This window comes from Carcharhinus amblyrhynchos, chromosome 6, assembly GCF_965287045.1.
Source record: "Carcharhinus amblyrhynchos chromosome 6, sCarAmb.v2.hapA, whole genome shotgun sequence".
NCBI lineage: Eukaryota > Metazoa > Chordata > Chondrichthyes > Carcharhiniformes > Carcharhinidae > Carcharhinus > Carcharhinus amblyrhynchos.
This window is the reverse complement of record NC_137329.1, coordinates 35,507,225-35,528,289: the sequence shown is the minus strand read 5'-3', so window position 1 is coordinate 35,528,289 and position 21,065 is coordinate 35,507,225. Positions and strand designations below refer to the sequence as shown.

Sequence of the window (21,065 nt, the reverse complement as noted above, 5' to 3'; positions counted from 1 at the left end):
TCGTAAAGAAAGATTATTCCTTCTGATTGGTGAATCAATGATAACAGTTCATATAAATTTAAAATTATTACTACAAGGATGACGGAAGTGGTTAGTAGAAATGTCTTTCCACAGACTTATTGAAGCATATGATGCTTTACCACATGGAGTGTTGAAACTGAGAACTTTATAATTTAAGAAAAGCCTGGATAAATATTCCTTGCACAGAAAGATACAAGACAGTTGGGAGACAGCGCAGCAATGGGATTAATTTTGGATTGATCAAGCAAAGAGTCAACAGGGGGAATTTTCCCATCCTGCCTGCCATGGAAATCGTAGCAAGCAGGGAATGGACCATGTAAAGGTCCACTGACCTTGGGTGGGATTTTCCAGTTTTGGAGCGAGCGTGGCTGGAAAATCCCACCCATCATGAGTTTTTGAATTGTAAACCTCTGTTGTTCCCAAAAGCAAGCACCTAATCCCATTGATTTAAAAGATTGGTTTCACCAAGTAATACCTTTCCCAAACCTGTGGCAGTGGCAGCCTCCCCAAATTTAGGCTGAAATGTCAATCCTCGAACATGCGTTACTCTGTAAAGCTTGTTGATTCAACTTCCATGATTTTATTGCCTGCAAGTGGTAAAATCAGAAAAGGCCACCCTGATGTATTTAGTATTGTGTGAATCTGTAAAAAAAAATTAAAGATGTAAATATGTTAATTCACCTTTAAAGTAACCTCTCATTTCATATCCTTTCACCTAGATTGTTCTGCAAATGCAATTCTTATTGCTTTGGCTGCAAAATTGGAATGGAAACAGGCAGTGAACCAAAGGATATGACATTGGGGTAAGCAAGAATCTTGGTCAATGAAGTCAATTTAAACAAACACTTTAAAAGAGGGCAGAGAAATTAAGGGGTTCAGGGAGGAAATTCCAGAGTGTGGATTACAAATGGTCAGATGACAGTTTTGGGATGAAGGTGAAGTGGTGGGAGTGTACAGGAAGCGAGAGGAGGAGGATTTCAGGAAGGAATTAAAGGGCAAGAAGAGGATGTCGAGTTAGGGAAATTCAAGGCCTTGAAGGAATTTAAATACAAAGATGAGAACTTTCGATATAAGGTGGTGGGAGCCCAGGAACCTTTACAGGTTAACCCAAGGTAGGGGTGACTGGGGGACAGGGGTGGATAGGATAGAGAGAGGAGAGCTTTGGAGGAAATTTACAGAAGGTTACTGGCTTCCCAGGAGAGCACTGGAGTAGTTTGGAAGTGACAAAGATATGGATAAAGATTTCAGCAGAGATGGTTGAGGATGTGGCAGAGAGGAAGGATCTTATGGAAGTGAAGTATCCTATTTGTTAAACATTGGCAGTGGAGACTTTTCTCAATTTTGATTGAACCAATAATGGACAAAGATCACATAATCCAAGACTGCATTAAACAACTTTTCATCATTTATATTCATTCAATACTAATTGAGCTGCTTTGTATTTGTTAGGCAAGAATTATTGTTCTTTAATTGTGGCTGTGTTATTTGGTCATCCAATTAAACCCTTTACAATGAGCCTTACAGCAGTATGCTGTTGATACAGTATGACCCCGCTTCAACTGAAGTTACTCAAATCTCCAAAAATAATTATTGATATTTTTTGGGGAAAGGTTAATATTTGGATGGAATGGCACTGAACATACCAGGATCATTGATCCTGATTCTGTAAATAAGCATTTTTTTCATGCAAAATAGAAGCCACTTTCACCAATTTAATCCAGTTCAATGTTACAAAAATATATTGAATATCAACCCTCCAAATTAGCTTTGGAAGGGTGTAGAATTATCAAAAGGGCTTATTATCATCCTTGTGATTTATTGATTAAATTTGACAAATACAAAGGTAACTTGAAACAGAAAATAAATGAAACAGAAAGAAATAAGAAAAGCAAGGGGATGAAATGATGACCCAGAAGTTAAAAAAAAATGTTGCCAAACAGATGTGAAGGGATTAGAGGATTAGCTCAGTGGTTAGGATCTGTTCATATGCTAATACAGCCTAATAGCATGGCATTGCAACCAGGCAGTGAAACAGATTAAGTGACTTTGAATCTAGATTAGCTGTTCCTGGAAGTATTTATGATATTAAGTAACATTATTGCATAAAGCAGAACCTTCTGGTTTGCAACAGATGTATTTTAACGTATCAACAGCATGTATAACATGTTTCTGTGTTTGAGGAGGAATCGTAGAGCTTGCCCTGAGGCTAGATGGTATTTACAGATTTGTTCACGCTCTTGTTGTTTTCAATGGCAGAACGGGTCACTGGTGTGAGCTGACCCCGCTCTCTAGCTTCCTACCTCATAAAAGAGTTCTTGCACTGGCCACTTTTTTGGAAATTGTCATTAAAAATTACAAATCAGCACAAAGAATGTTGTCATTTGAAAAGTTACTAGAACTGGGTGTCTCAACGTGAGCAGGTTCTGATGTGGCTTTTCTTGCTGCAAAGAGACAACCTCATTAGTCAATCTTTCTTTCCAGTTATATTCCAGAATTAATTCCGGAAATTGCCATGTTTTCATTCCAGGGTGAGTTGAATTCCATTTACGGGGATCTGAACATTTACTTGAGTCTGAATAGGACAATAAGTTGGCTTATAAAAATGGAACAGATTAGTGCTTAGCACTGCTACCTCACAGCACCAGGAACCCGGGTTCGATTCCCAACTTGGGTCACTGTCTGTGCGGAGTCTACACATTCTCCCTGTGTCTGTGTGGGTTTCCTCCAATGCTCCAGCTTCCTCCCGAAGTCCAAAGATGTGCTGGTAAGATGCATTGGCCCTGCTAAATTGTCCCTCCATGTATCCGGACAGGCATTGGAGTGTAGCAACCAGGGAATTTTCACAGTAACTTCATTGCAGTGTTAATGTAAGCCTACTTGTGACACTAAAAACTAAATGTACAAACCAAAGAGGGAACAGTCCCTGATGAAATTCAGCTAAAAGCTCTGAATGATGGAATAAATATTAAGTTTAAGAATAGGAAGGTGGCTCTGCTTATCTGAATTTAATACATGGTGAGCACTTAATTGCGGTCTATTTCTTTTGGATAAAGGATCTGTTGCCCCTTGGATACAGGGTTCAACTGATTTTATGGACAAAGATGCTCAAACTCTCAAATTATTACTCAACAATCTGCTTTATTGCACCTTACCAAGTTACCACAAAAGTATCAAAACTTCATTATCAAAACTTTGTTACACATAAAGTATGCAACCTCCGTCTTCTTTCTACACAAAGTGTCTAACCTCTGATCTGCTTTGTCATACACAACATATTTAAAAAGAATCCAAAGCTTCACAAAAATATCCAAACTCATGACTTGGAGTTGATGCCACTGAGACGAGGTGAGGTGATCAGACTTCCTCCCGTTAGGTTTTGTTCTGATGTCTCCAAGTCCCAGATTTGGGGTCTTGCTGCTTTTTCTGTGGTAATGGGTCCTACAGGTTATCACTCCCAATGTCTCTTTGACTCTCCTTCTTATAGAGATCTTGCAGACACTGAGCGTGCTTCCAGCCACATACTCACAGGACAGACACTAATTAATCACTCACTATCTTTTTGGTCACAAATGCTCTGTTCACGGCATAACAACAGCCACAGTCCAGTTGGCTCCTGTGCCTGTTCTTCACTGTGCACCCTTCACAACTTGCTGCTCCCATAGTCTTTAGTCTGATACAGAGTTAGCTCTTTTAACTATAAGGCTTTGCAGATACCCTTCACACTACAGATCTTTAAGTTGTCTTTCCAAGTACTGGTACATTTTCATTGTACATCCTTAGATGTAGCCTTGTGTGTCTGTGTGTTTTACTGTTCAGTATATAGCTCTCCTAGTCCCCAGTGCACAATTCTGTGTATAGGTCATACTGCGTGAGATGGCATATGTGTTTCTTGTGTTTTCTTGGACAGTTCATAAGAGGCTGGTGCAGTTAATCAATTTACTATTTGTATATAGAATTGCAGTGTCAGCTTGGAATTACAGGACATACCAAATAGAACTCACTGACAGGTATTCCTGCTCTAGCAGGTTTAGATAAGAATTATTCGAGTGCAATCTAATTTGCTAGTTAAAATAATGCACAGTGCAAACACAGTGACTTACCTTTATTTCATATCAGTAAGTTGGTTCTCAAGTGTGTAATTTTAAAGGGTTTATTTTGAAATAAATGAATTGAGATAATGTTCTTTTAAATGAGCAGCAGTTCAGAAAGTCAAGATGACATTGAACACCATTGCCATTTAAAACTAGTCATATTTTCTATCCTAAAGGTGTTTTGTTGTTTTTTTTGCATCTCGAAAAGAGGATCATTCTCCCCACCCCTGATGACTCAGTGAATTATCCGACAAATAGCTGAAGTATACACATAGGAAAGTGTCAGTTTCTGCTCCCAATCTTTGCTGTGTAAATCAAAGTCAGTGGAGTGGGGAGGTAGAGGGTGCAACCAGTGGCTGTACCCTTCCCAGGTAGATTGAGGCAGTTTCACTGCTGTCTGCCCTCCTCCCAGTGCAGTGTGGGTGTCAGGTGGGAACAAGAGCCAGCCCTCATGCTGTTGAATAGCTGCAAATTCTTCCTGACAAGGATACAACATGAAATAGCAGCCAGCTGGCGACAAAAGAGGTTGATGATGCCCGGGAATCAAGCTCCAGTAAACCTACAATGGGGGAGGTTATTTTAAACATAAAAAATGAACAAGCATTTCAATATCGTAATACAACTCAATACTTTTTCAACAGGAGCTCTTAGTTGGCTTCTGGAAATCAGCATGAATTTATTCTGCACAAGTTGGAAAGAGTGTAATTGAACTGGGTGCAGTGCAATATCCCTACCATTCTGGCACTGAGTGGGAAGTGCGCTGCTCCACTGTACAGGCTCCTGGATGGGGTGTTGGCAGCAGCAGCCACAGAAGAATTGAGCCCCTCACTTGTCTGCTGAAGGCATCCCTGTTCAGGGAATGTGAGTGAATTCGTTTTGAAGATGTTGGAATGAGAGAGACAGAAACTGAAACAGTTCTGAACCAGCCTCTGTGTCATAACAGGATTAAACATAAGTGCAAAGAAAGTATATCACCTTAAAATTACTAATAACAGTGGAATATGAGGCGTTATTAATCAAAAAGCGTTACTGGTTGGAAATCAATTTAGATAGATGTGTGTTTTTTTTAGAATAAGTACATTAAGATAAGTGAAATGTTAAACCTAAATGAGGGAGAATTAACAGGTTTGAATATTTCAGCTATGTTTCTCTCAAGGATGCTACTTTTAAAATAACCATATTGAGTTAAAATTAATTTACTTATAATTCTAAGTACAAAATTGATGCCTCTAATGATGTTGCTTGTTTACATGGATTTATTGGTGTACAATTTATTCCATGATAAATTCTGTAGTCTAATTTTCTTTGTTCTTTGATTTTGATTTGATTTGATTTTGCTTTGATTTATTACTGTCACATGTATTAGTATACAGTGAAAAGTATTGTTTCTTGCATGCTAGACAGACAAAGCATACTGTTCATAGAGAAGGAAAGGAGAGAATGCAGAATGTAGTGTTACAGTCATAGCTAAGGTGTAGGGAAAGATCAACTTCGTGCGAGGTAGGTCCATTCAAAAGTCTGATGGTAGCAAGAAGGAAGCTGTTCTTGAATCAGTTGGTATGTGACCTCAGACTCTTGTATCTTTTCCCTGACAGAATAAGTTGGAAGAGAGAATGTCCGGGGTGTGTGGGAAGTGTAGATGGAGTCAATGGGTGGGAGGCTGGTTTGCGTGATGGACTGGGCTTCATTTATGACCCTTTGTAGTTTCTTGTGGTCTTTCAAGAAATGTAGGTGTCACTGGCTAGGCCAGCAGTTGTTGCTCTTGAGAATGTGGTAGTGAGCTGCCTTCTTGAACTGCTGCAGTTCCTGAGGTGTAGATACGCCCACAGCGCTGTTAGAGAGGTACTACCAGGATTTTGACCCTTTATGCTTCCCCCTTCATGACTGTCCCTTTATGCCCATCCCCCTTAAGCCCCACTCTTTGCCACTTCCTCAGGGTGTCAGTTGGCATAGACAGTCTGCCAGGCTGGCACTGACAGATGGTCACCACCCCGCCATGACCCCAACCATCCAGGAGCTTCAGTGGCCTCTGAACTCCCTCGATGTGGCCATCATGCCTGCTCTCCATTTGTGGCAATCACAATAGTGTTCCTTACTGTGTTCTCGCTGCACCAGAAGTTTGGAAAACCAGGAGTAGGGAGAATCTGGCCTCAAACAGACTTTGCATATTTAAACATATTTAAATATGCTAATCTGAATCTTATCTCGTAAGGGCGGGAACCAGATTACGTCTGGGAACGGTGGCTGGGAAGGTTGCAATGGAGTTTGTTGCTGAACTCCTCAGCCATGATTCACTGGCCCAGCTCCACTCTAACTTGATCTGCACTGGTGCCTCATTGTTTACTTTATTATGTTGTTTCTTGGCACTTCATAGATTTTACTGTGTTGGTTCAGACCTCTGGAAATGTGGTCCCATGTGAAATAATTCAGTAGCAGCGATTAAGCTAGTGGCAAGGCACAACATTGCAGCCCTATGACTAAAGCCTCAATCATGTAACTGACCTCATGTCAATAGGTAACGTTGGGAAAATAGCAGCAAGTGGGAAAGCCGATTTGATTTGTATCCAGGCTTGTAGAGCAGTAGAATGTAGGATCCAAGATGCCTGGCACAAAGGAACGTGAGTGTGGTGTTGGGGGTCAATCATCTCAAATCACTGCAGGGGTTCCTCAGGGTAGCCTCCTCGGTCTAACCATTTCCAACCGCTCCATCAATAATCTTTCTTCCATCAGAAGTGAGAAGTGTTAAGATAGAGGTTCAGCATGATCATATTGAATGGCGGAGCAGGCTTAAAGGTTTTACTCCAGCTCTTGTTTTCTATGTTTCTATGTTCACTGATGACTGCACAGTGTTCAGTACCATTTATAATTCCTCAGATACTGAAGTAGTCCATGTCCATGTGCAGTAAGACCGGGACAACATCCAGACTTGGGCTGATAAGTGACAAGTAACATTCGTGTCACACTAGACAAAGACCATCTCAAACCAAAAAGCGTCTAATCATCTCCCCATGACATTCAATGGCATTACTTTCACTGAATCCTCCAATTTCAACATCCTGGGAGTTACTTTTGACCAGAAATTTCACTGGATCAGTCATGCAACTATTTAGCTACAAAATCAAGTCAAAGGCTGGGAATTCTGTGCTGAGTAACTCACCACCTGACTCCCAAAGCTTGTCCTCCATCTACAAATCACAAATCAGGAATGTGACACCCATCCAATTGTTTGCATGGGTGGCACGGTGGCAAAGTGGTTAGCACAACAGCCTCACAATACCAGGGACCCAGGTTCAATGCCAGTCTTGGGTGACTGTCTGTGTGGAGTTTACACATTCTCCCCGTGTCTGCGTGGATTTCCTCTGGGTGCTCCAGTTTCCTCACACACTCCAAAGACATGAAGGTTAGGTTGATTGGCCATGACAAATTGCCTCTTAATGATTTGATTTGATTTATTATTGTCACATATATTAACATTCAATGAAAACCATTATTTCTTGCACACAATACAGCCAAAACGTATTGTTCATAGAGAAGGAAACGAGAGAGTACAGAATGTAATATTACGGTCATAGCTAGGGTGTAGAGAAAGGTCAACGTAATGTAAGGTAAATCCATGCAAAAGTCTGACAGCAGCAGGGAGGAAGCTGTTCTTTAGTTGATTGATGTGTGACCTCAGACTTTTATATCTTTTTCCTGAAGAAAGAAGCTAGAAGAGATAATGTCCAGGGTGTGTGGTGTCCTGAATTATGCTGGCTGCTTTGCCAAGGTAGTGGGAAGTGTAGACGGAGTCAATGGATGGGACGCTGGTTTGCGTGGTGGATTGGGCCACATTCCTAACCTTTCATAGTGCCTTGCGGTCTTGGGCAGAGCAAGACCCATACCAAGCTGTGATACAACCAGAAAGAACGCTTTTTATGGTGGATCTGTAAAAGTTGGTGAGAGTCATAGCTAACATGCCAAATTTCCTTAGTCTTCTGAGAAAGTAGAGGCATTAGTGGGCTTTCTTAACTATAGTGTCAGCATGTTTGGACCAGGACAGGTTGTTGGTGATCTGGACACCTAAAAACTTGAAGCTCTTGACCCTTTCTACTTCATCTCTGTTGATGTATACAGGGGCATGTTCTCCTTTAAGCTTCCTTAAGTCGATGACAATCTCCTTCATTTTGTTGACATTGAGAGATAATTATTGCTGCACCAATTCACCAGATTCTCCATCTCATTCCTGTACTCTGTCTCATCATTGTTTGAGATCTGACCCACTATGGTGGTGTATCAACAAACTTGAAAATCAAATTGGAGGGGAATTTGGCCGCACAGTCATAGGTATATAAGGAGTATAGTAGGGGGCTGAGAACACAGCCTTGTGAGGCACCGGTGTTGAGGATGATTGTGGAGGAAGTGTTGTTCCCTATCCTTACTGATTGTGGTCCATGAGTTAGGAAGTTCAGGATCCAGTCAGAGAGGGAGGTGCCGAGGCCTAGGCCATGGAGTTTGGAGATGAGTTTCGTGGGAATAATAGCATTGAAGGCTGAACTGTAGTCAATAAGTAGGAGTCTGACCAGGGCCAGGGAAATGACGTCCGCTGTGGACCTGTTGAGTCAGTAGGCAAACTGTAGTGGATCCATGTAGTCCAGGAGGCTGGAATTGTTTTGTGTCAGAGAGATTAGCAGGGTAAGTATGTGGGATTATGAGGATAGGGCCTGGATGGGATTGTTTTCAGTGCAGACTCGATGGCCGAGTAGCCTCCTTCTGTACTGTAGGGATTCTGTGAGTTCCAACAAGACTCAATAAGTTTGACACCATCTGGGACAAAGCAGCTCGCTTTATTGACACCCTAGGCACCATCTTAAATGTTCACTCCTTCCATCACTAATGCACAGTGGCAGCAGTGAGTAACATGTATAAGTAACATTGCATCAATTTGCCAAACCTCCTTTGACAGCACTTTGCAAACCCATCATGGCTATAATTAAAACTATGACAAATGTTATCCTTCAACAGAGAATTGAAAGTGGGTGTGCGCAAAAGATATCATCTTTAATAAAAGCAAAATACTGCAGGATGCTGGAGCTCTGAAATAAAAACAATGTACTAGAAAAATTCAGCAGACTTGGCAGCATCTGTAGAGAGACAGTCCAATGTAATTTTGTCAGAACTGAAGTGAGGTTGGGATGTGATGGGTTTTAAACCCTTGAAAAAGAAGGAAGGGACTGAGTGAAATGAAAGGTCATGGATAGGTTAGACTAGAGGATGTGGGAGATTAAATTAAAATTATGTCATGCAACAAAAGCAAAGAGAGTGGGAAAGTTAGTATCAAAGGAACAAAGCATTGGTCTGGAGTAGGTGTCAATAGCATCATAAAGGTCAGTATTGTCTGAAAGCAAACTGGCAGATTATGTTATTCGCAGAATAATGGTCAATGCTGTTTAAAAGCAGAACACAAGAAGAAGATACAGATTGTCACTCGGGGGAAAATATAAAATGGAGGATAGAGTGAAGGATTAAGTTGTTGAACTCGATGTTGAGTCCAGAATGGTGTAACGTGCCTGATGGAAGATGAGGTGTTGTTCCTCCAGTTTGCACTGGGCTTCACTGGAACATTGTGGCAAGATGAGAACAGAAATGTGAGCATGGAAACAAGGTGGTGGATTGAAATAACAAGTGACCAGAAGGTAAGGGTTCATGCTTGTGGACTGAAGGTGCTCCAGAAAACAGTTACCAAACCTTTGTTTGGACTCCCTAGAGGAGACATTGTGAGCTGTGAATACAGTATTCACTGTTCATTGTTCCCATACCTTGCTCTCAGACAACACTGACCTTTATTGCATTATTAACACCAACTATGGATCAAATCCTTTACTAAAACCATTACCACTCCCTTTGTCTTTTGTTCTATGGCATCTTTATAATTTAATCGTCCTCTGCCCTCTAATCTATCCCTGACCTTCCCTTTTGATCCACCTGACCCTTTCCCCTTTTCCAACAGCATTAACTCCATCACAATACTCCTCTTCAGTTCCAAAAGGGGCATATGATATTGGATATAACATTAACTCTGGTTATCCCTCCACAGAAGTTGCCAGACCTGCTGATTCTTTTCAGCACTTTCTATTTTTCTATTATCACCTTTATGTATCTCGCATCTTTAGCAATCCTATAAACAAAAGACGTAGTGATAGAATACCTACAGTGCAGAAGGAAGCTATTCGTCCCATCGAGCCTGCACTGACAATAGTCCCACCTAGGCCCTATCCCTGTATTTACCATGCTAATCCCACTGACACTAAGGGGCAATTTATTATTACTGATCAACCTGAACTGCACATCTTAGGACAGTGGGAGGAAACCGGAGCACCCATAAGAAACCCACGCAGACACAGGGAGAATGTGCAAACTCCAGACTGACAGTTGCGCGAGGCTGGAATCGAACCCGACGCCTTGGAGTTGTGAAGCAGCAGTGCTAACCACTGTACCACCGTGCTGCTCTTTAAAGTCTTCTCCACTGCCTAAAGAGTGCATGCTGAGCAGAAATCCCCAGGGTAGTGCAGGACTCGGCTGTAGTACTGGAAAACTGGCTGTGTACACTGGGGGAAGGCACCCAGGTAGCCAACTCCATGTTTGGGATTTTGCAGCATCAATGACGAAACCCAGCAGATCCCACATTTCTTATCTCATCTACATCCCGCACAGTGGAGGGATTATACAGAGGCTACAAGAACAAATGATGTGTGCGGGGAATTCAATAGATGGGACATAAAATGTTAATTTTGTGATGGCGGGTTGAGATGCCGAGATAATAGGGGCGATTTTACAAAAACAATTCTGAGTGCTGATGGAGCATGAAAATGGGAGAATTATGCCCTATTTTTTCAGCGAGAGAAAAATTCAAACGTTATCACACTTAGAGAAAAATGCAAGGCAAAATTTGATTCTCAACTGTAAAGGGAGTGGATGGAGTCTATTCACAGTGGGATGCCAAATGATGACTGCTAGAGGGCACTATTGCACATGCGCCTGATCTCCCAATACACAATGTGCAATAGTACATTGGGAGATTGTCCCTGCCAAGCATGCCCCCCTGATCATGTCCACCCCGATTGCAGCTCCCCCAATTTTCCATCCTGGCCAATCACCATCCTTACTTCCTCCCACATCCCCAGATCGGCGACCCTGTTCACCACCTCCCCCCCCAAGTCAATCATCACCCCGATTACAGAATGTGCAGCCTCCGTGCATTGCCTTCCCTTCAAGCCCTGCCTCTGCCTTTAGACTGCACCTCTTGGGACTGTCTAATGCCTGGTGGGCAGTGCCAGTGTGCCTAGTTGGCAGTGTCAGGGTGCCAGGCTGGCAGTGCCAGTCTTGCATTGCCCAAGGGGCAATGCCCCTGCCCCCGACTACTAGGAGGGCTTCAATGGCCTCTGGTCCAACCGGCGAGATCATCATGTCTGGTCCCCATTGATGGGGACCAGGCATGATCCTCGCTGGTGAGGACCTTCACAAGCTAGGCCATTAAGGTACATGAGCCCGGACAATTGTGTTCTGGGCTCACTAATATTAAAGTTAGGATTTAAATCAGCCTTGTTCATGCCTTTTCCAGATTGAATCAGATTGAAGTGGATGATTGAAATGAGCGGATAGCCACACTGGTGTTCATGTGGGTCCATAATGGAGAGCATTGGTCCAAGAGGATAATTATTCTAGCTTATCACCCTCCTCCTGGAATCTAGTAGTTACAGGTGCTGATGTGCCCAGTCTGGGCTGTGCTACAGCCTCTTCCCCTACTGCCTCTGCATCCTCAACCTTACCACCCTCATTCCCTGCATGTCCTCTTCATTGGAGGAGGTCTGCAGCTCTCTGGGCACCTGGCAGCTCTTCCCCCCTTTGCAGTGCCAGGTTGTGAAATGTGCAGCAAGCCCTCTGGAGAGTGTACAGCAGTGATCCGCCAAATTAGTCCAAACATCGGAATTGTATTTTTAAAATGCCTGTGGTGTGTTCCACCGGTATTCGGGGAATGGCAATCATTGTATCTTCTCTCTGACATGGTTTGTGGCCTCTGGATGGGGCGTCATGATCCATGCCCTTTGTGGATGACCCTTGGCCAAGGCACCAACCCTGGATATTATCTTGTCCCTCAGTGATATCTGGGATCTGTGATTTGCTTTAGATTTGGGAATTGTGGATGCTTGCAGAATTCTTTGCACAAACCTGTGGGATTTGCTTGTTGTGGTCGCAAACCAGCTGTACATTCAGCGAGTGAAAGCCCTTCCTATTGATGTATTGCAATGCCTGCTGCTAGGGAGATCTCATAGCCATATGTGTGCAGTTGGTGGCACCTTGCACCTGCGGAACCTGGAAATCACCTATCCCCAATGCTTTGGCTTGCTTGATCTCTCACAAAATGCACATAATTGCGGGTCTGGACATAAAGACTGTCTCTAACCCCCTGGATACACTAGTGTGTCAAAGCTTCAAGAAACTGCATTTGAAGTCCCCAGTTGAGTCTTGGAAAAAGCACTAGCACAGAAGTTCAGGGCAGCTGTTACTTTCAGAGTCATTGGCACTGGACATCCTCCCAGTCCTTGTGGTGCCAAGTCCTGGAGAATGTGCCAGTAGATCCCTGGTCATACAGAGGCATCGGAGACATTGCCCTTCACTTACCTGCAGGAAAGATGCATGTGTCCTGTACACCCTAGGTCTTGCAAGACGCTTACACATGACTTTTGTGGAGCCTCATCTTTGGCTTATGGAGCAGGCCTTGCTGCCCCCTATGTTCTTGAGGGTAAATCTCCTCCCTTTGGTGAGTCTGGCACTGTTGTCATCACCTCTTCTTCTGTCCTGACTGCATGCAATAATGGCAGTAGGAATCAATGCAGGTCACCTTCCAGATGGCCTTCTCTCTGCTGCGTACATGAGAGAAAGACACAAGTCAAAATGAACCTCTAAAGCTTCTGTTTTTCCCCACGACAACTAGCGAGTCATTGTGGGTTAAAGGGCCTGGTAATAGTGTAAGAAAATATTCATCCCTGAAATCCTGCGCAGCGTTTCAACATTACCTACCCCCTACCCTTTAGGTGAGGACAGCACATTCTTTGCCATTAGATATTTTGTCAAGATTTGAGATTGTTTGGGAGAGGGAGTCAGGGGCTGAGGCTTTTTGTGTGTGAATCTGCGAGCAGATTGATTATAGCCAGCATGTGCGGCAGGTCAAGTCGATCAGTTCCTCCTGAGTTCCTTCTTGTTCCGGGGAATTTTGAGGCTGTGACCAAGGGGTTAACAAAAGATGATCAACTAGTGATATTTTTGAGTGCACTTCATTGGTACCTTTCCTGAATTCCTGCATTTTGAATAAAGAGCTCATAACCTGTCTCAGGCGTATATCTCTCCATCTCTGAGAATGTTTGTATTGATGGGTGACCCTTTACTCACCGCCACCCCCCTCAGTAAAGTGCACTAATCATCCATGTGGCCTTCAGAGAACTCACCAGCTGTTTTCATCCTTGTCCATATTTTTGCTGTTCAACCACTTCATAAGATAGTGGTATTGAGGTTTCAGTGCCAGCCTGTCGTGATTTACAAATCCTTCCCACAATCTGTCCTGATGGAGCAGAATGTTGAGGTTTCCCTCACTCCACATTTTCTTAACCCTTGCACTCAAAACCTTGACTCCATTGTGAGCACAAATGTGCCTTGGCCCAGGTGCTTCTTGACCTTGCCCGTCTTGAGCCCTCTGGAAGTGTGATGTAGAACCACCCTCCATATCCCCCACAATGCATCCCGGTCATTCCCCCCCCACCCTCCCCCAGTAAAGATCTCACCCTCCAGCCCCTTGTGCTGTCACAGCCCAAATCCCCAGTGTCCATTCACCGAGTCAGGGTCACACCCTGCAGCTGATTCGAAATGGCTCATGACTTACCACTACTTCACCACCCTCTCCCCACCCCTTCCCTCCCCATCCCCGAGAGCAAAGTGCTTTTGGTTGGAACTTTTTATTTGTAAATGGATTGGAAGCAGGCCTATCATTATTATTAACCCTTTTATTTGGGGTATTGTATAGCTGTCATTCTTAGAAAATCCTACTTTTCTATGGAACAAGGCAGTTTGGTCTCACAGTTGGGCTCTGCTCTGAACATCTTGGCAAAAACGCTGTTTTGTATCTCTTTCAGATATCTTGTAATGCTGTGAAATTTCTTGGGAAAAAAATCATGCCTTAATCTCCTTCTGTCTCACTTTATTGAATAATCCATTTGAAGTCATTTCACTTTTTTGTTAGTTTACATAGAAACATACATAGAAAATAGAAGCATTCAGCCCTTCGAGTCTGCTGTTGCATTCATTATGATCGTGGCTGATCATTGAATTCAATTTCCTGACCCTGCTTCCACCCCCTCCATATCCCTTGACCCCTTTAGCCCCAAGAGCTATATGTAATTTCTTCTTGAATCACACAATGTTTTGGCCTCAACTACTTTCTGTGGTAGTCAACACCACACATTCACCACTCTCTGGGTGAAGAAGTTTCTCCTCACCTCAGTTCTAAAAGATTTCCTCCTTATCCTCAAACTATGACCCCTAGTTCTGGACTCCTCCATCATTGGGAACATTCTTTCTGAATCTACCCTGTCTAATCCTGTTAGAATTTTATAAATTTCTATGACATTCCCTCTCATTCTTCTAAACTTCAGTGAATATAATTCTAACTGACTTAATCTCTCCTCATATAACAATCCTGCCATCCCTGGAATCAGCTTGGTAAACCTTTGCGGCACTCTTTCTATAGCAAGAACATCCTTCCTCAGATAAGGACACCAAAACTGCACACTGTAATCCTCACCAATGTCCTATACAATTATAGTAAAACACCCCTATTCCTATAATCAAATCCTCTCGCTATGAAGGCCAACATTCCATTTGCCTTCTTTACTGCCTCCTGTGTCTGAGTATTCACTTCTTTCAATTTACACCAATTCAGATAATAAGCTGCCTTCCTAGTTTTGCTACCAAAGTGGATAACCTTACATTGATCCACATTATACTGCATCTGCCATGCATATGTTTGAACTTGGGTTCTGCTGTATAATATGTGTCTTCAGAAATCTTACAAGAAGACCATCTACTTTGTGGAAGAATAGATGTGTGTAAGTTGAAAACTGAAAGATTTGTCACTTAGAGTTCAGATTCAACCAACCCCTGATCCTATCGTTGACTTCCAGTAAAGTATTGTTCTCATCAGTGGCGTGAAATTGGTACCAAGTGTCTTCTATTCTCCATTCAAAGTGTAAACTTCCCTGGTTAGGTACAGCGTAAAACAGATGCTGTTTCATCTTCAATTTCATCAACTCTTTCTCAGCAGGATAGCTGGCATGACATCTCAAACTGTTCCAAGTATCTAGCACTGGCAGGATGCATTTCTTTTTTTCACCTGTAGACCAGATGCCGAGTAAAACTATTGTTTGTGACCAAAAGAGAGGATTAGAATCAATTTTGAATTCCCATGAAAATGATACTAAATTTCGACAGGGAATGAATAAATTGAAGACAGCCATTTGATGCTGTTCTTTATAATAGGCAGGAAGAATAAATCTCTATAAAGGCAGCAGTCTCCTTATGATTTTCTTTCCTCTGTAGATTTGTCTAACATATGTATGGGATGTGAGTACTCATTAACTTCTCTGAACTGAGCCATAATTTTAACCTGAATTTGGTGGTCAAGGATAGTGAGGTGAAATAGGTTAACATTTTAATATGAGAATATTTTAATATGATTTGCACAGGAGATTTAAGAAACATGTCCTTCAAATAACTTCTAAATGTGAAGTATTATGATCCAATAAAATGTACAATGCATAGAATATGCTTAATATTGTGTCTGTTAATTATATTTAGCATCAGGCATTTCATAATAAGTGCATAAGTGTTCATGGTGAAAAAGATCATTTGTAATCTGTAGGTGTTGAATTCCATAGTGAATGGATTAGAATTTATGGGAACAGGGCATTTTATGGCATGCCCAACAATTAAGCATATTTGTGCGTGTTCTTGTTACCAAATATTTTGTTGGGAGTTGATGACAGTGCAGCGTGAGCAACATGGCACCCAGGACCATAGTGAGTATCAGGACAAACAGTCTATCTCCTTAACCAATGAGATTTAAAAGTTGAAACAAACAGAGGGCAGACTGAGAAGGAAAGTAATTTGAAATGGGAGAATTCTCTCATTGTGAAATTAAGGCGGATGATTCTCCCATAAAGAATTAGCATGTTGGGCTGGGAGAATCGCGTGTGCGCCGATTCACAGGATTTGCACATGTGCTCCTGACGTGTGCACACCTCCCAGTGCTGGATATCCAGCGTGATCGAGACCACGCTGGAAACTGATAGCACCAGCAGGTAAGTAATTTTAATGTTATTTAAATATAATTATCAGGCCTGGGACTGAATTCTCCGAGCCTGATAGTATCTCCCACCCAACCAGTACAATTTCACTCCTGTGGGGTTTAGAGTAGCTCTCCACTTTTAGGGAATTAATGGGAGACCCCACTGGAGTGAAGGGGAGGGCAATTGGATCCCTGGGGGGGTGTTTGCGATGGGGGCTAGTGCCCCCTGGCATGGGCTCCCTGGCAGTGCCAACCTGTGCCTCCTGGCAGTTCCCAAGGGGCAAAGTGCCAATGCCCAGGGGGCAACTTTGCATTGCCCACTGGGAATGGGGCAATGCCAAGGGGGCAGGGCTTAGGGAGCTAGGGCTTAGGGGCAATTGGTGGGGGTGGGGGGAATTCTGCTGCCACTCTGCCGTAGGAATCGGTCAAGGCTGGAGGGCGACCAGCAATCACAGCAGGCTGGGAGAGGGTATCTGCCAGGGTGGAGGTGATGGGGGGAGGGGTCATCACTGCTGGGGGGAGGGGGGGGGCGCGGGATGTGCTGGAGCTTGGGGCACTCCGGTACGGTGGGGGTTGTGGCTGGTCTGGAGATGCTCGTGGGGTCCGCGATTGGGCTGTGGGAGGTCTGAAAGGGCAGCACTGCGGGGGTCCCGGACTGGCCAGCAAACAGGAGGCTGACAGTTTGGAGCCACTGTGGATGCACAGAGATGATGTGGATATGCCGGCGTTGGACTGGGATAAACACAGTAAGAAGTCTGACAACACCAGGTTTAAGTCGGACTGATTTATTTGATAGTAAACTCACAAGCTTTCGGGGTTTGCCTCTTCTTCAGGTGAATGGAGAGTTCTGGCCTCAGGCAGAGCATATAACAGCACAGACAGTTTACAGAGGCCAGAACTCTCCATTCACCTGAAGAAGAGGCAAACCCTGAAAGCTTGTGAGTTTACTATCAAATAAATCGGTTGGACTTAAACCTGGTGTTGTCAGACTTCTTACTGATGCACAGAGACCCAGAACTGTCAGACTCTGGAGTGAATAAGCCCTCCCCTCCCCGAGCTTTAAATGATATTCATGATTGTGACTTCTGCATTGCACAGAGTGTGGGAGATTCGAGTCTAAACTGCCATTGAAAAAGCAATTGCGATTTACACCAGTTTTCCCACTTCTGTGTTTTGTATCTGTTTTGGGAGAATCACCCCCTAAGTGGGGTGGTGAGTACCCTCTCCTGGCACATGCCCCGCTGAGCAGAATGGTGGGGTCCCAGGCTATATTCAGAGCTTGCAAAATAATTAATTACACACAAATGCGTTTGCCCCGAGTCAGTGGCAGGCTGGCGGCTGATTCGTCCGCCCACCCTCAACTGGCGGCTTCAAAGGTCCTGCCGCCATATTTAAATACCAATCTTGTACATTCATATCACCCTCTCCAACCCACCTGTCTTCACTGGACCATGCAGGGTATCAACAACCCAAAGGGAAAAGGCTAGCAGCCTCAAGAAAAGGTCTGTTCCTTGATTCAACCTCCCTCCCCACCCCAAACCCATCAGCTGTGTGATGCCCATGCCTCACTTGGACATCCACCCACCAAATTTGGAGTCCTTGTGCAGTAAATGATGTGATATCCTTTTGACCCCCTTGTTTTGTGAGCTTTTCATGCAGCCTTGTCAGGGTCCAGCTTCCTTCCCCTCATTCTTGTGTCTGCCTTCCATTGTTCATGCTCTTCATCCACCACCTTGCCCTTCAGCCTGCTGTCATGAGCCCTCACCCTACACTGCCTCCTTCTTGCAAATCCCTCCTTCCACATTGGCCCCGCTTGTCTTCATTAGGCCACATCTCCCAATCTCTGGTTTCACCTCACACCCTACTGACTAGTCAAACTGTGTTGTGGCTGCATGGGTCCTACAGCACACTGCTGTCCAGATAGAGCTGGGTGTGTGGTACCAGGGATGAGGAGACCCCTGTATTCCACAACTCTAGGCACCATACTGATCCCATTCAGAAACACACAGTGTCCATGGGACTAGCTGCATAGTGCTGTTCATGAAGACCAACTTGTAGTTGGAGACAGGAACTGGTCTGCCCTGGCAGAGTGGTGAACTGCGCAGCATTATGGCAGAAAGTTGTTGCACTCACCTTGAAGTCTCTGGTGAATTGAGGACGGTCTTGAGTACACCACTCTTTAGCAATTGGATTTGACGCCAGCATAAATTCCTGCTGGTGTGACGCAAGATTGAAAGACTTGACAGAAATTAACCTGATTGGAGTGAATGGAAATAATAAGAACAAAGAGTTACAGCTACTGGTATGAGAGCCCAGAAAGAAGGCAAAAAAGCTAAAATAGAAAGCGCAAATAATGTTACAAAGATTATTCCATAAAATAACTGGAGAAACAAGAAAACAGAAAGTCAGACTTGCTCACTCGTAAAACATATTGCAGATGAACTGCAACAAACACGGAAAATAGATCTGTGGACTATATATATTAGTACAGTGTTGATTGGCAGATAATTAAATTAGGTATTCTAATGAGTGGTGAAGTTAGTCCGGCTAGTTCCATGGATCAATCTGTTACCCTAATGACGTCACAGGCTAAAGGGCAGGCATAACAAACAATCCTGCTGAATCCATCAGCCAGTCAGGACAACCCTATTTCTCAGTTCAAACGTGTCTTTGCAAAGAGACACTAAGGCTCGGATCATATCATCATGGGGGCTGTTTGTTTTGCATGGCACTTTTGTTTGTTTTTCCTCTTGTTAAACACTCGTGAAAGCTCCACAAGTGCTGGAATTCTAGGTAGGTTTGCAGTCACTAGTGTGAAATTCCTGCTTCACTTCACTCCTCCTTAACAGGGAAAGAGCTGCATTTGGTTTAGACTTTTCTGTGGATGAAGACAATTCTTGCTCCTATATCAGAGTTAAAATGTTGTTTCACTATTTCTGTGTCTCATTTCGTTTACAAGCTTTATTTCAAAATGTAACTATATTCCTGCTTTAGAAGACATGGTAACTTTAAGAATATAACTGTTGAGATATTTTTGTCAGGTTATGTGTTTGTTTAAAAATACTTCTGCAGTCGTCTTGAGCAGATTAAAGTTGACCAAGACATTGCTGCATTAAAGGTTTGCTGGAATAATATCCTGCAAGGTAAACATTGTGTCTCTTTATTCTATAAAATGAATGGAAGTATCGCAATATTGCTGTTTACAAAATGCCTTCATACTTTCTCACTTGTTTGTGCTATTAAAACAAATACAATATTTGAAATGATCAGAGTACATTGGTGTGTTGTATTGAATAATGTGGAATTTGAGAGACAACTGAAGACTATTGCGCTACATGTGGAGTTTTACCTTGATGTGATATATAAAGGAGTTAATGATATTCTTAAAGAATTTACATCTGTAATTGCAGCATTTTAGTTAGATTTATGTGGGAGTGGATGGTTGTTTGGTAAATTATAATGGATACATTAAAATACATTGTAGGTCCAATAATACCCATTAACTTGGTTTGTATTGCTTTTTTTGTGTCTTGACATTTTAATTGCAAATTTTGCAAAGTGTTGTGAGCTCCTGAGATTAATGTACTTCACCAGCGCTTCGACAGGGCCAGTCTTTTCTATTCAGTCTCTCACTTGGTATTGTCGGTGGCTCTTAATTTTGGTTTTGCATTTTATTGTGGAATTACTTGGTTTTTTAGTGAATTTGTTAACCTGATTGAAAAACACGTCCTTAATGAACTATTTTTTAATGACTAACATTTCCAAACACATTACTTTTTTGTGAAATATTCAGTGTGTGTTCAGACACAATTACTTCAGGCCATTTTGCTGCCTCATTAAGATTGTCTTTATTAATGGATTGCCAGCTCTGTGAGCCTTGTTTTATACTTTCGAGGTTAAACATAAACAGCTCACAAGTATGTTCTTTCGTAGGAGAGTACAAACCAAAGATTGAACCAAAACGTGGAACTGACATGTAGTTACTCTTTTCCCTGGAGCTTGTTTCAGCTTCTGCTTTGTTATTCTGTACCTCCCTGTTTGTTTTACAGAAATCGATGAATGTACAGAAGGAACTGATGACTGTCACATCGATGCAATTTGTCAGAATACATATATGTCGTACAAATGCACATGCAAACCGGGATATAAAGGGGATGGAAAGAAATGTGAAGGTGATCATAACCTGCTTTTACCAGCATTTCATTACTGAAGCAAAATTGGGGGAAAATATTTCCTTAATCAGGCAAGCTATCATCTGCAAAATAAGTTTTTTCTAAAAAAAGGAGTTTTTTTGTTTTACAGGATAAAGATAATGTAAATTTTTCTAAGTGTCATTCAAGCTTAAAATTGATTTAGTTTTTATGTTTAATGTGTGCATTCAATAAAGAAAATAACTATTTAGTGCTTATCCTGTTTCAAACAGAATCATTCACTTTTATTACTAAAATAATAACATATTTAATGGTTTTCCATGCAGAATTCTATATCATATTAGCTGAAACTTGAAAAAAGAACAAACTCTTTGAGCACTGTACATGTTTAATCATTTTTAAAAGTTATAGCCAGTTTTTATTCATAAC

General features: G+C 42.6%; 1 protein-coding gene across 1 annotated transcript in view; it reads left to right on the top strand.

The window, feature by feature from the left end:
• Positions 1-19,168: 19,168 nt before the first annotated feature.
• The window catches only part of scube2 (signal peptide, CUB domain, EGF-like 2), a 138,883-nt gene continuing 136,986 nt past the window's right edge, over positions 19,169-21,065 (top strand). The window contains exons 1-2 of the mRNA XM_080190201.1: positions 19,169-19,278; positions 20,535-20,657. Of these exons, the coding sequence (XP_080046327.1) occupies positions 19,191-19,278; positions 20,535-20,657 (211 nt within the window). The 5' untranslated portion in view covers positions 19,169-19,190. The remainder of the gene's footprint in view (positions 19,279-20,534; positions 20,658-21,065) is intronic.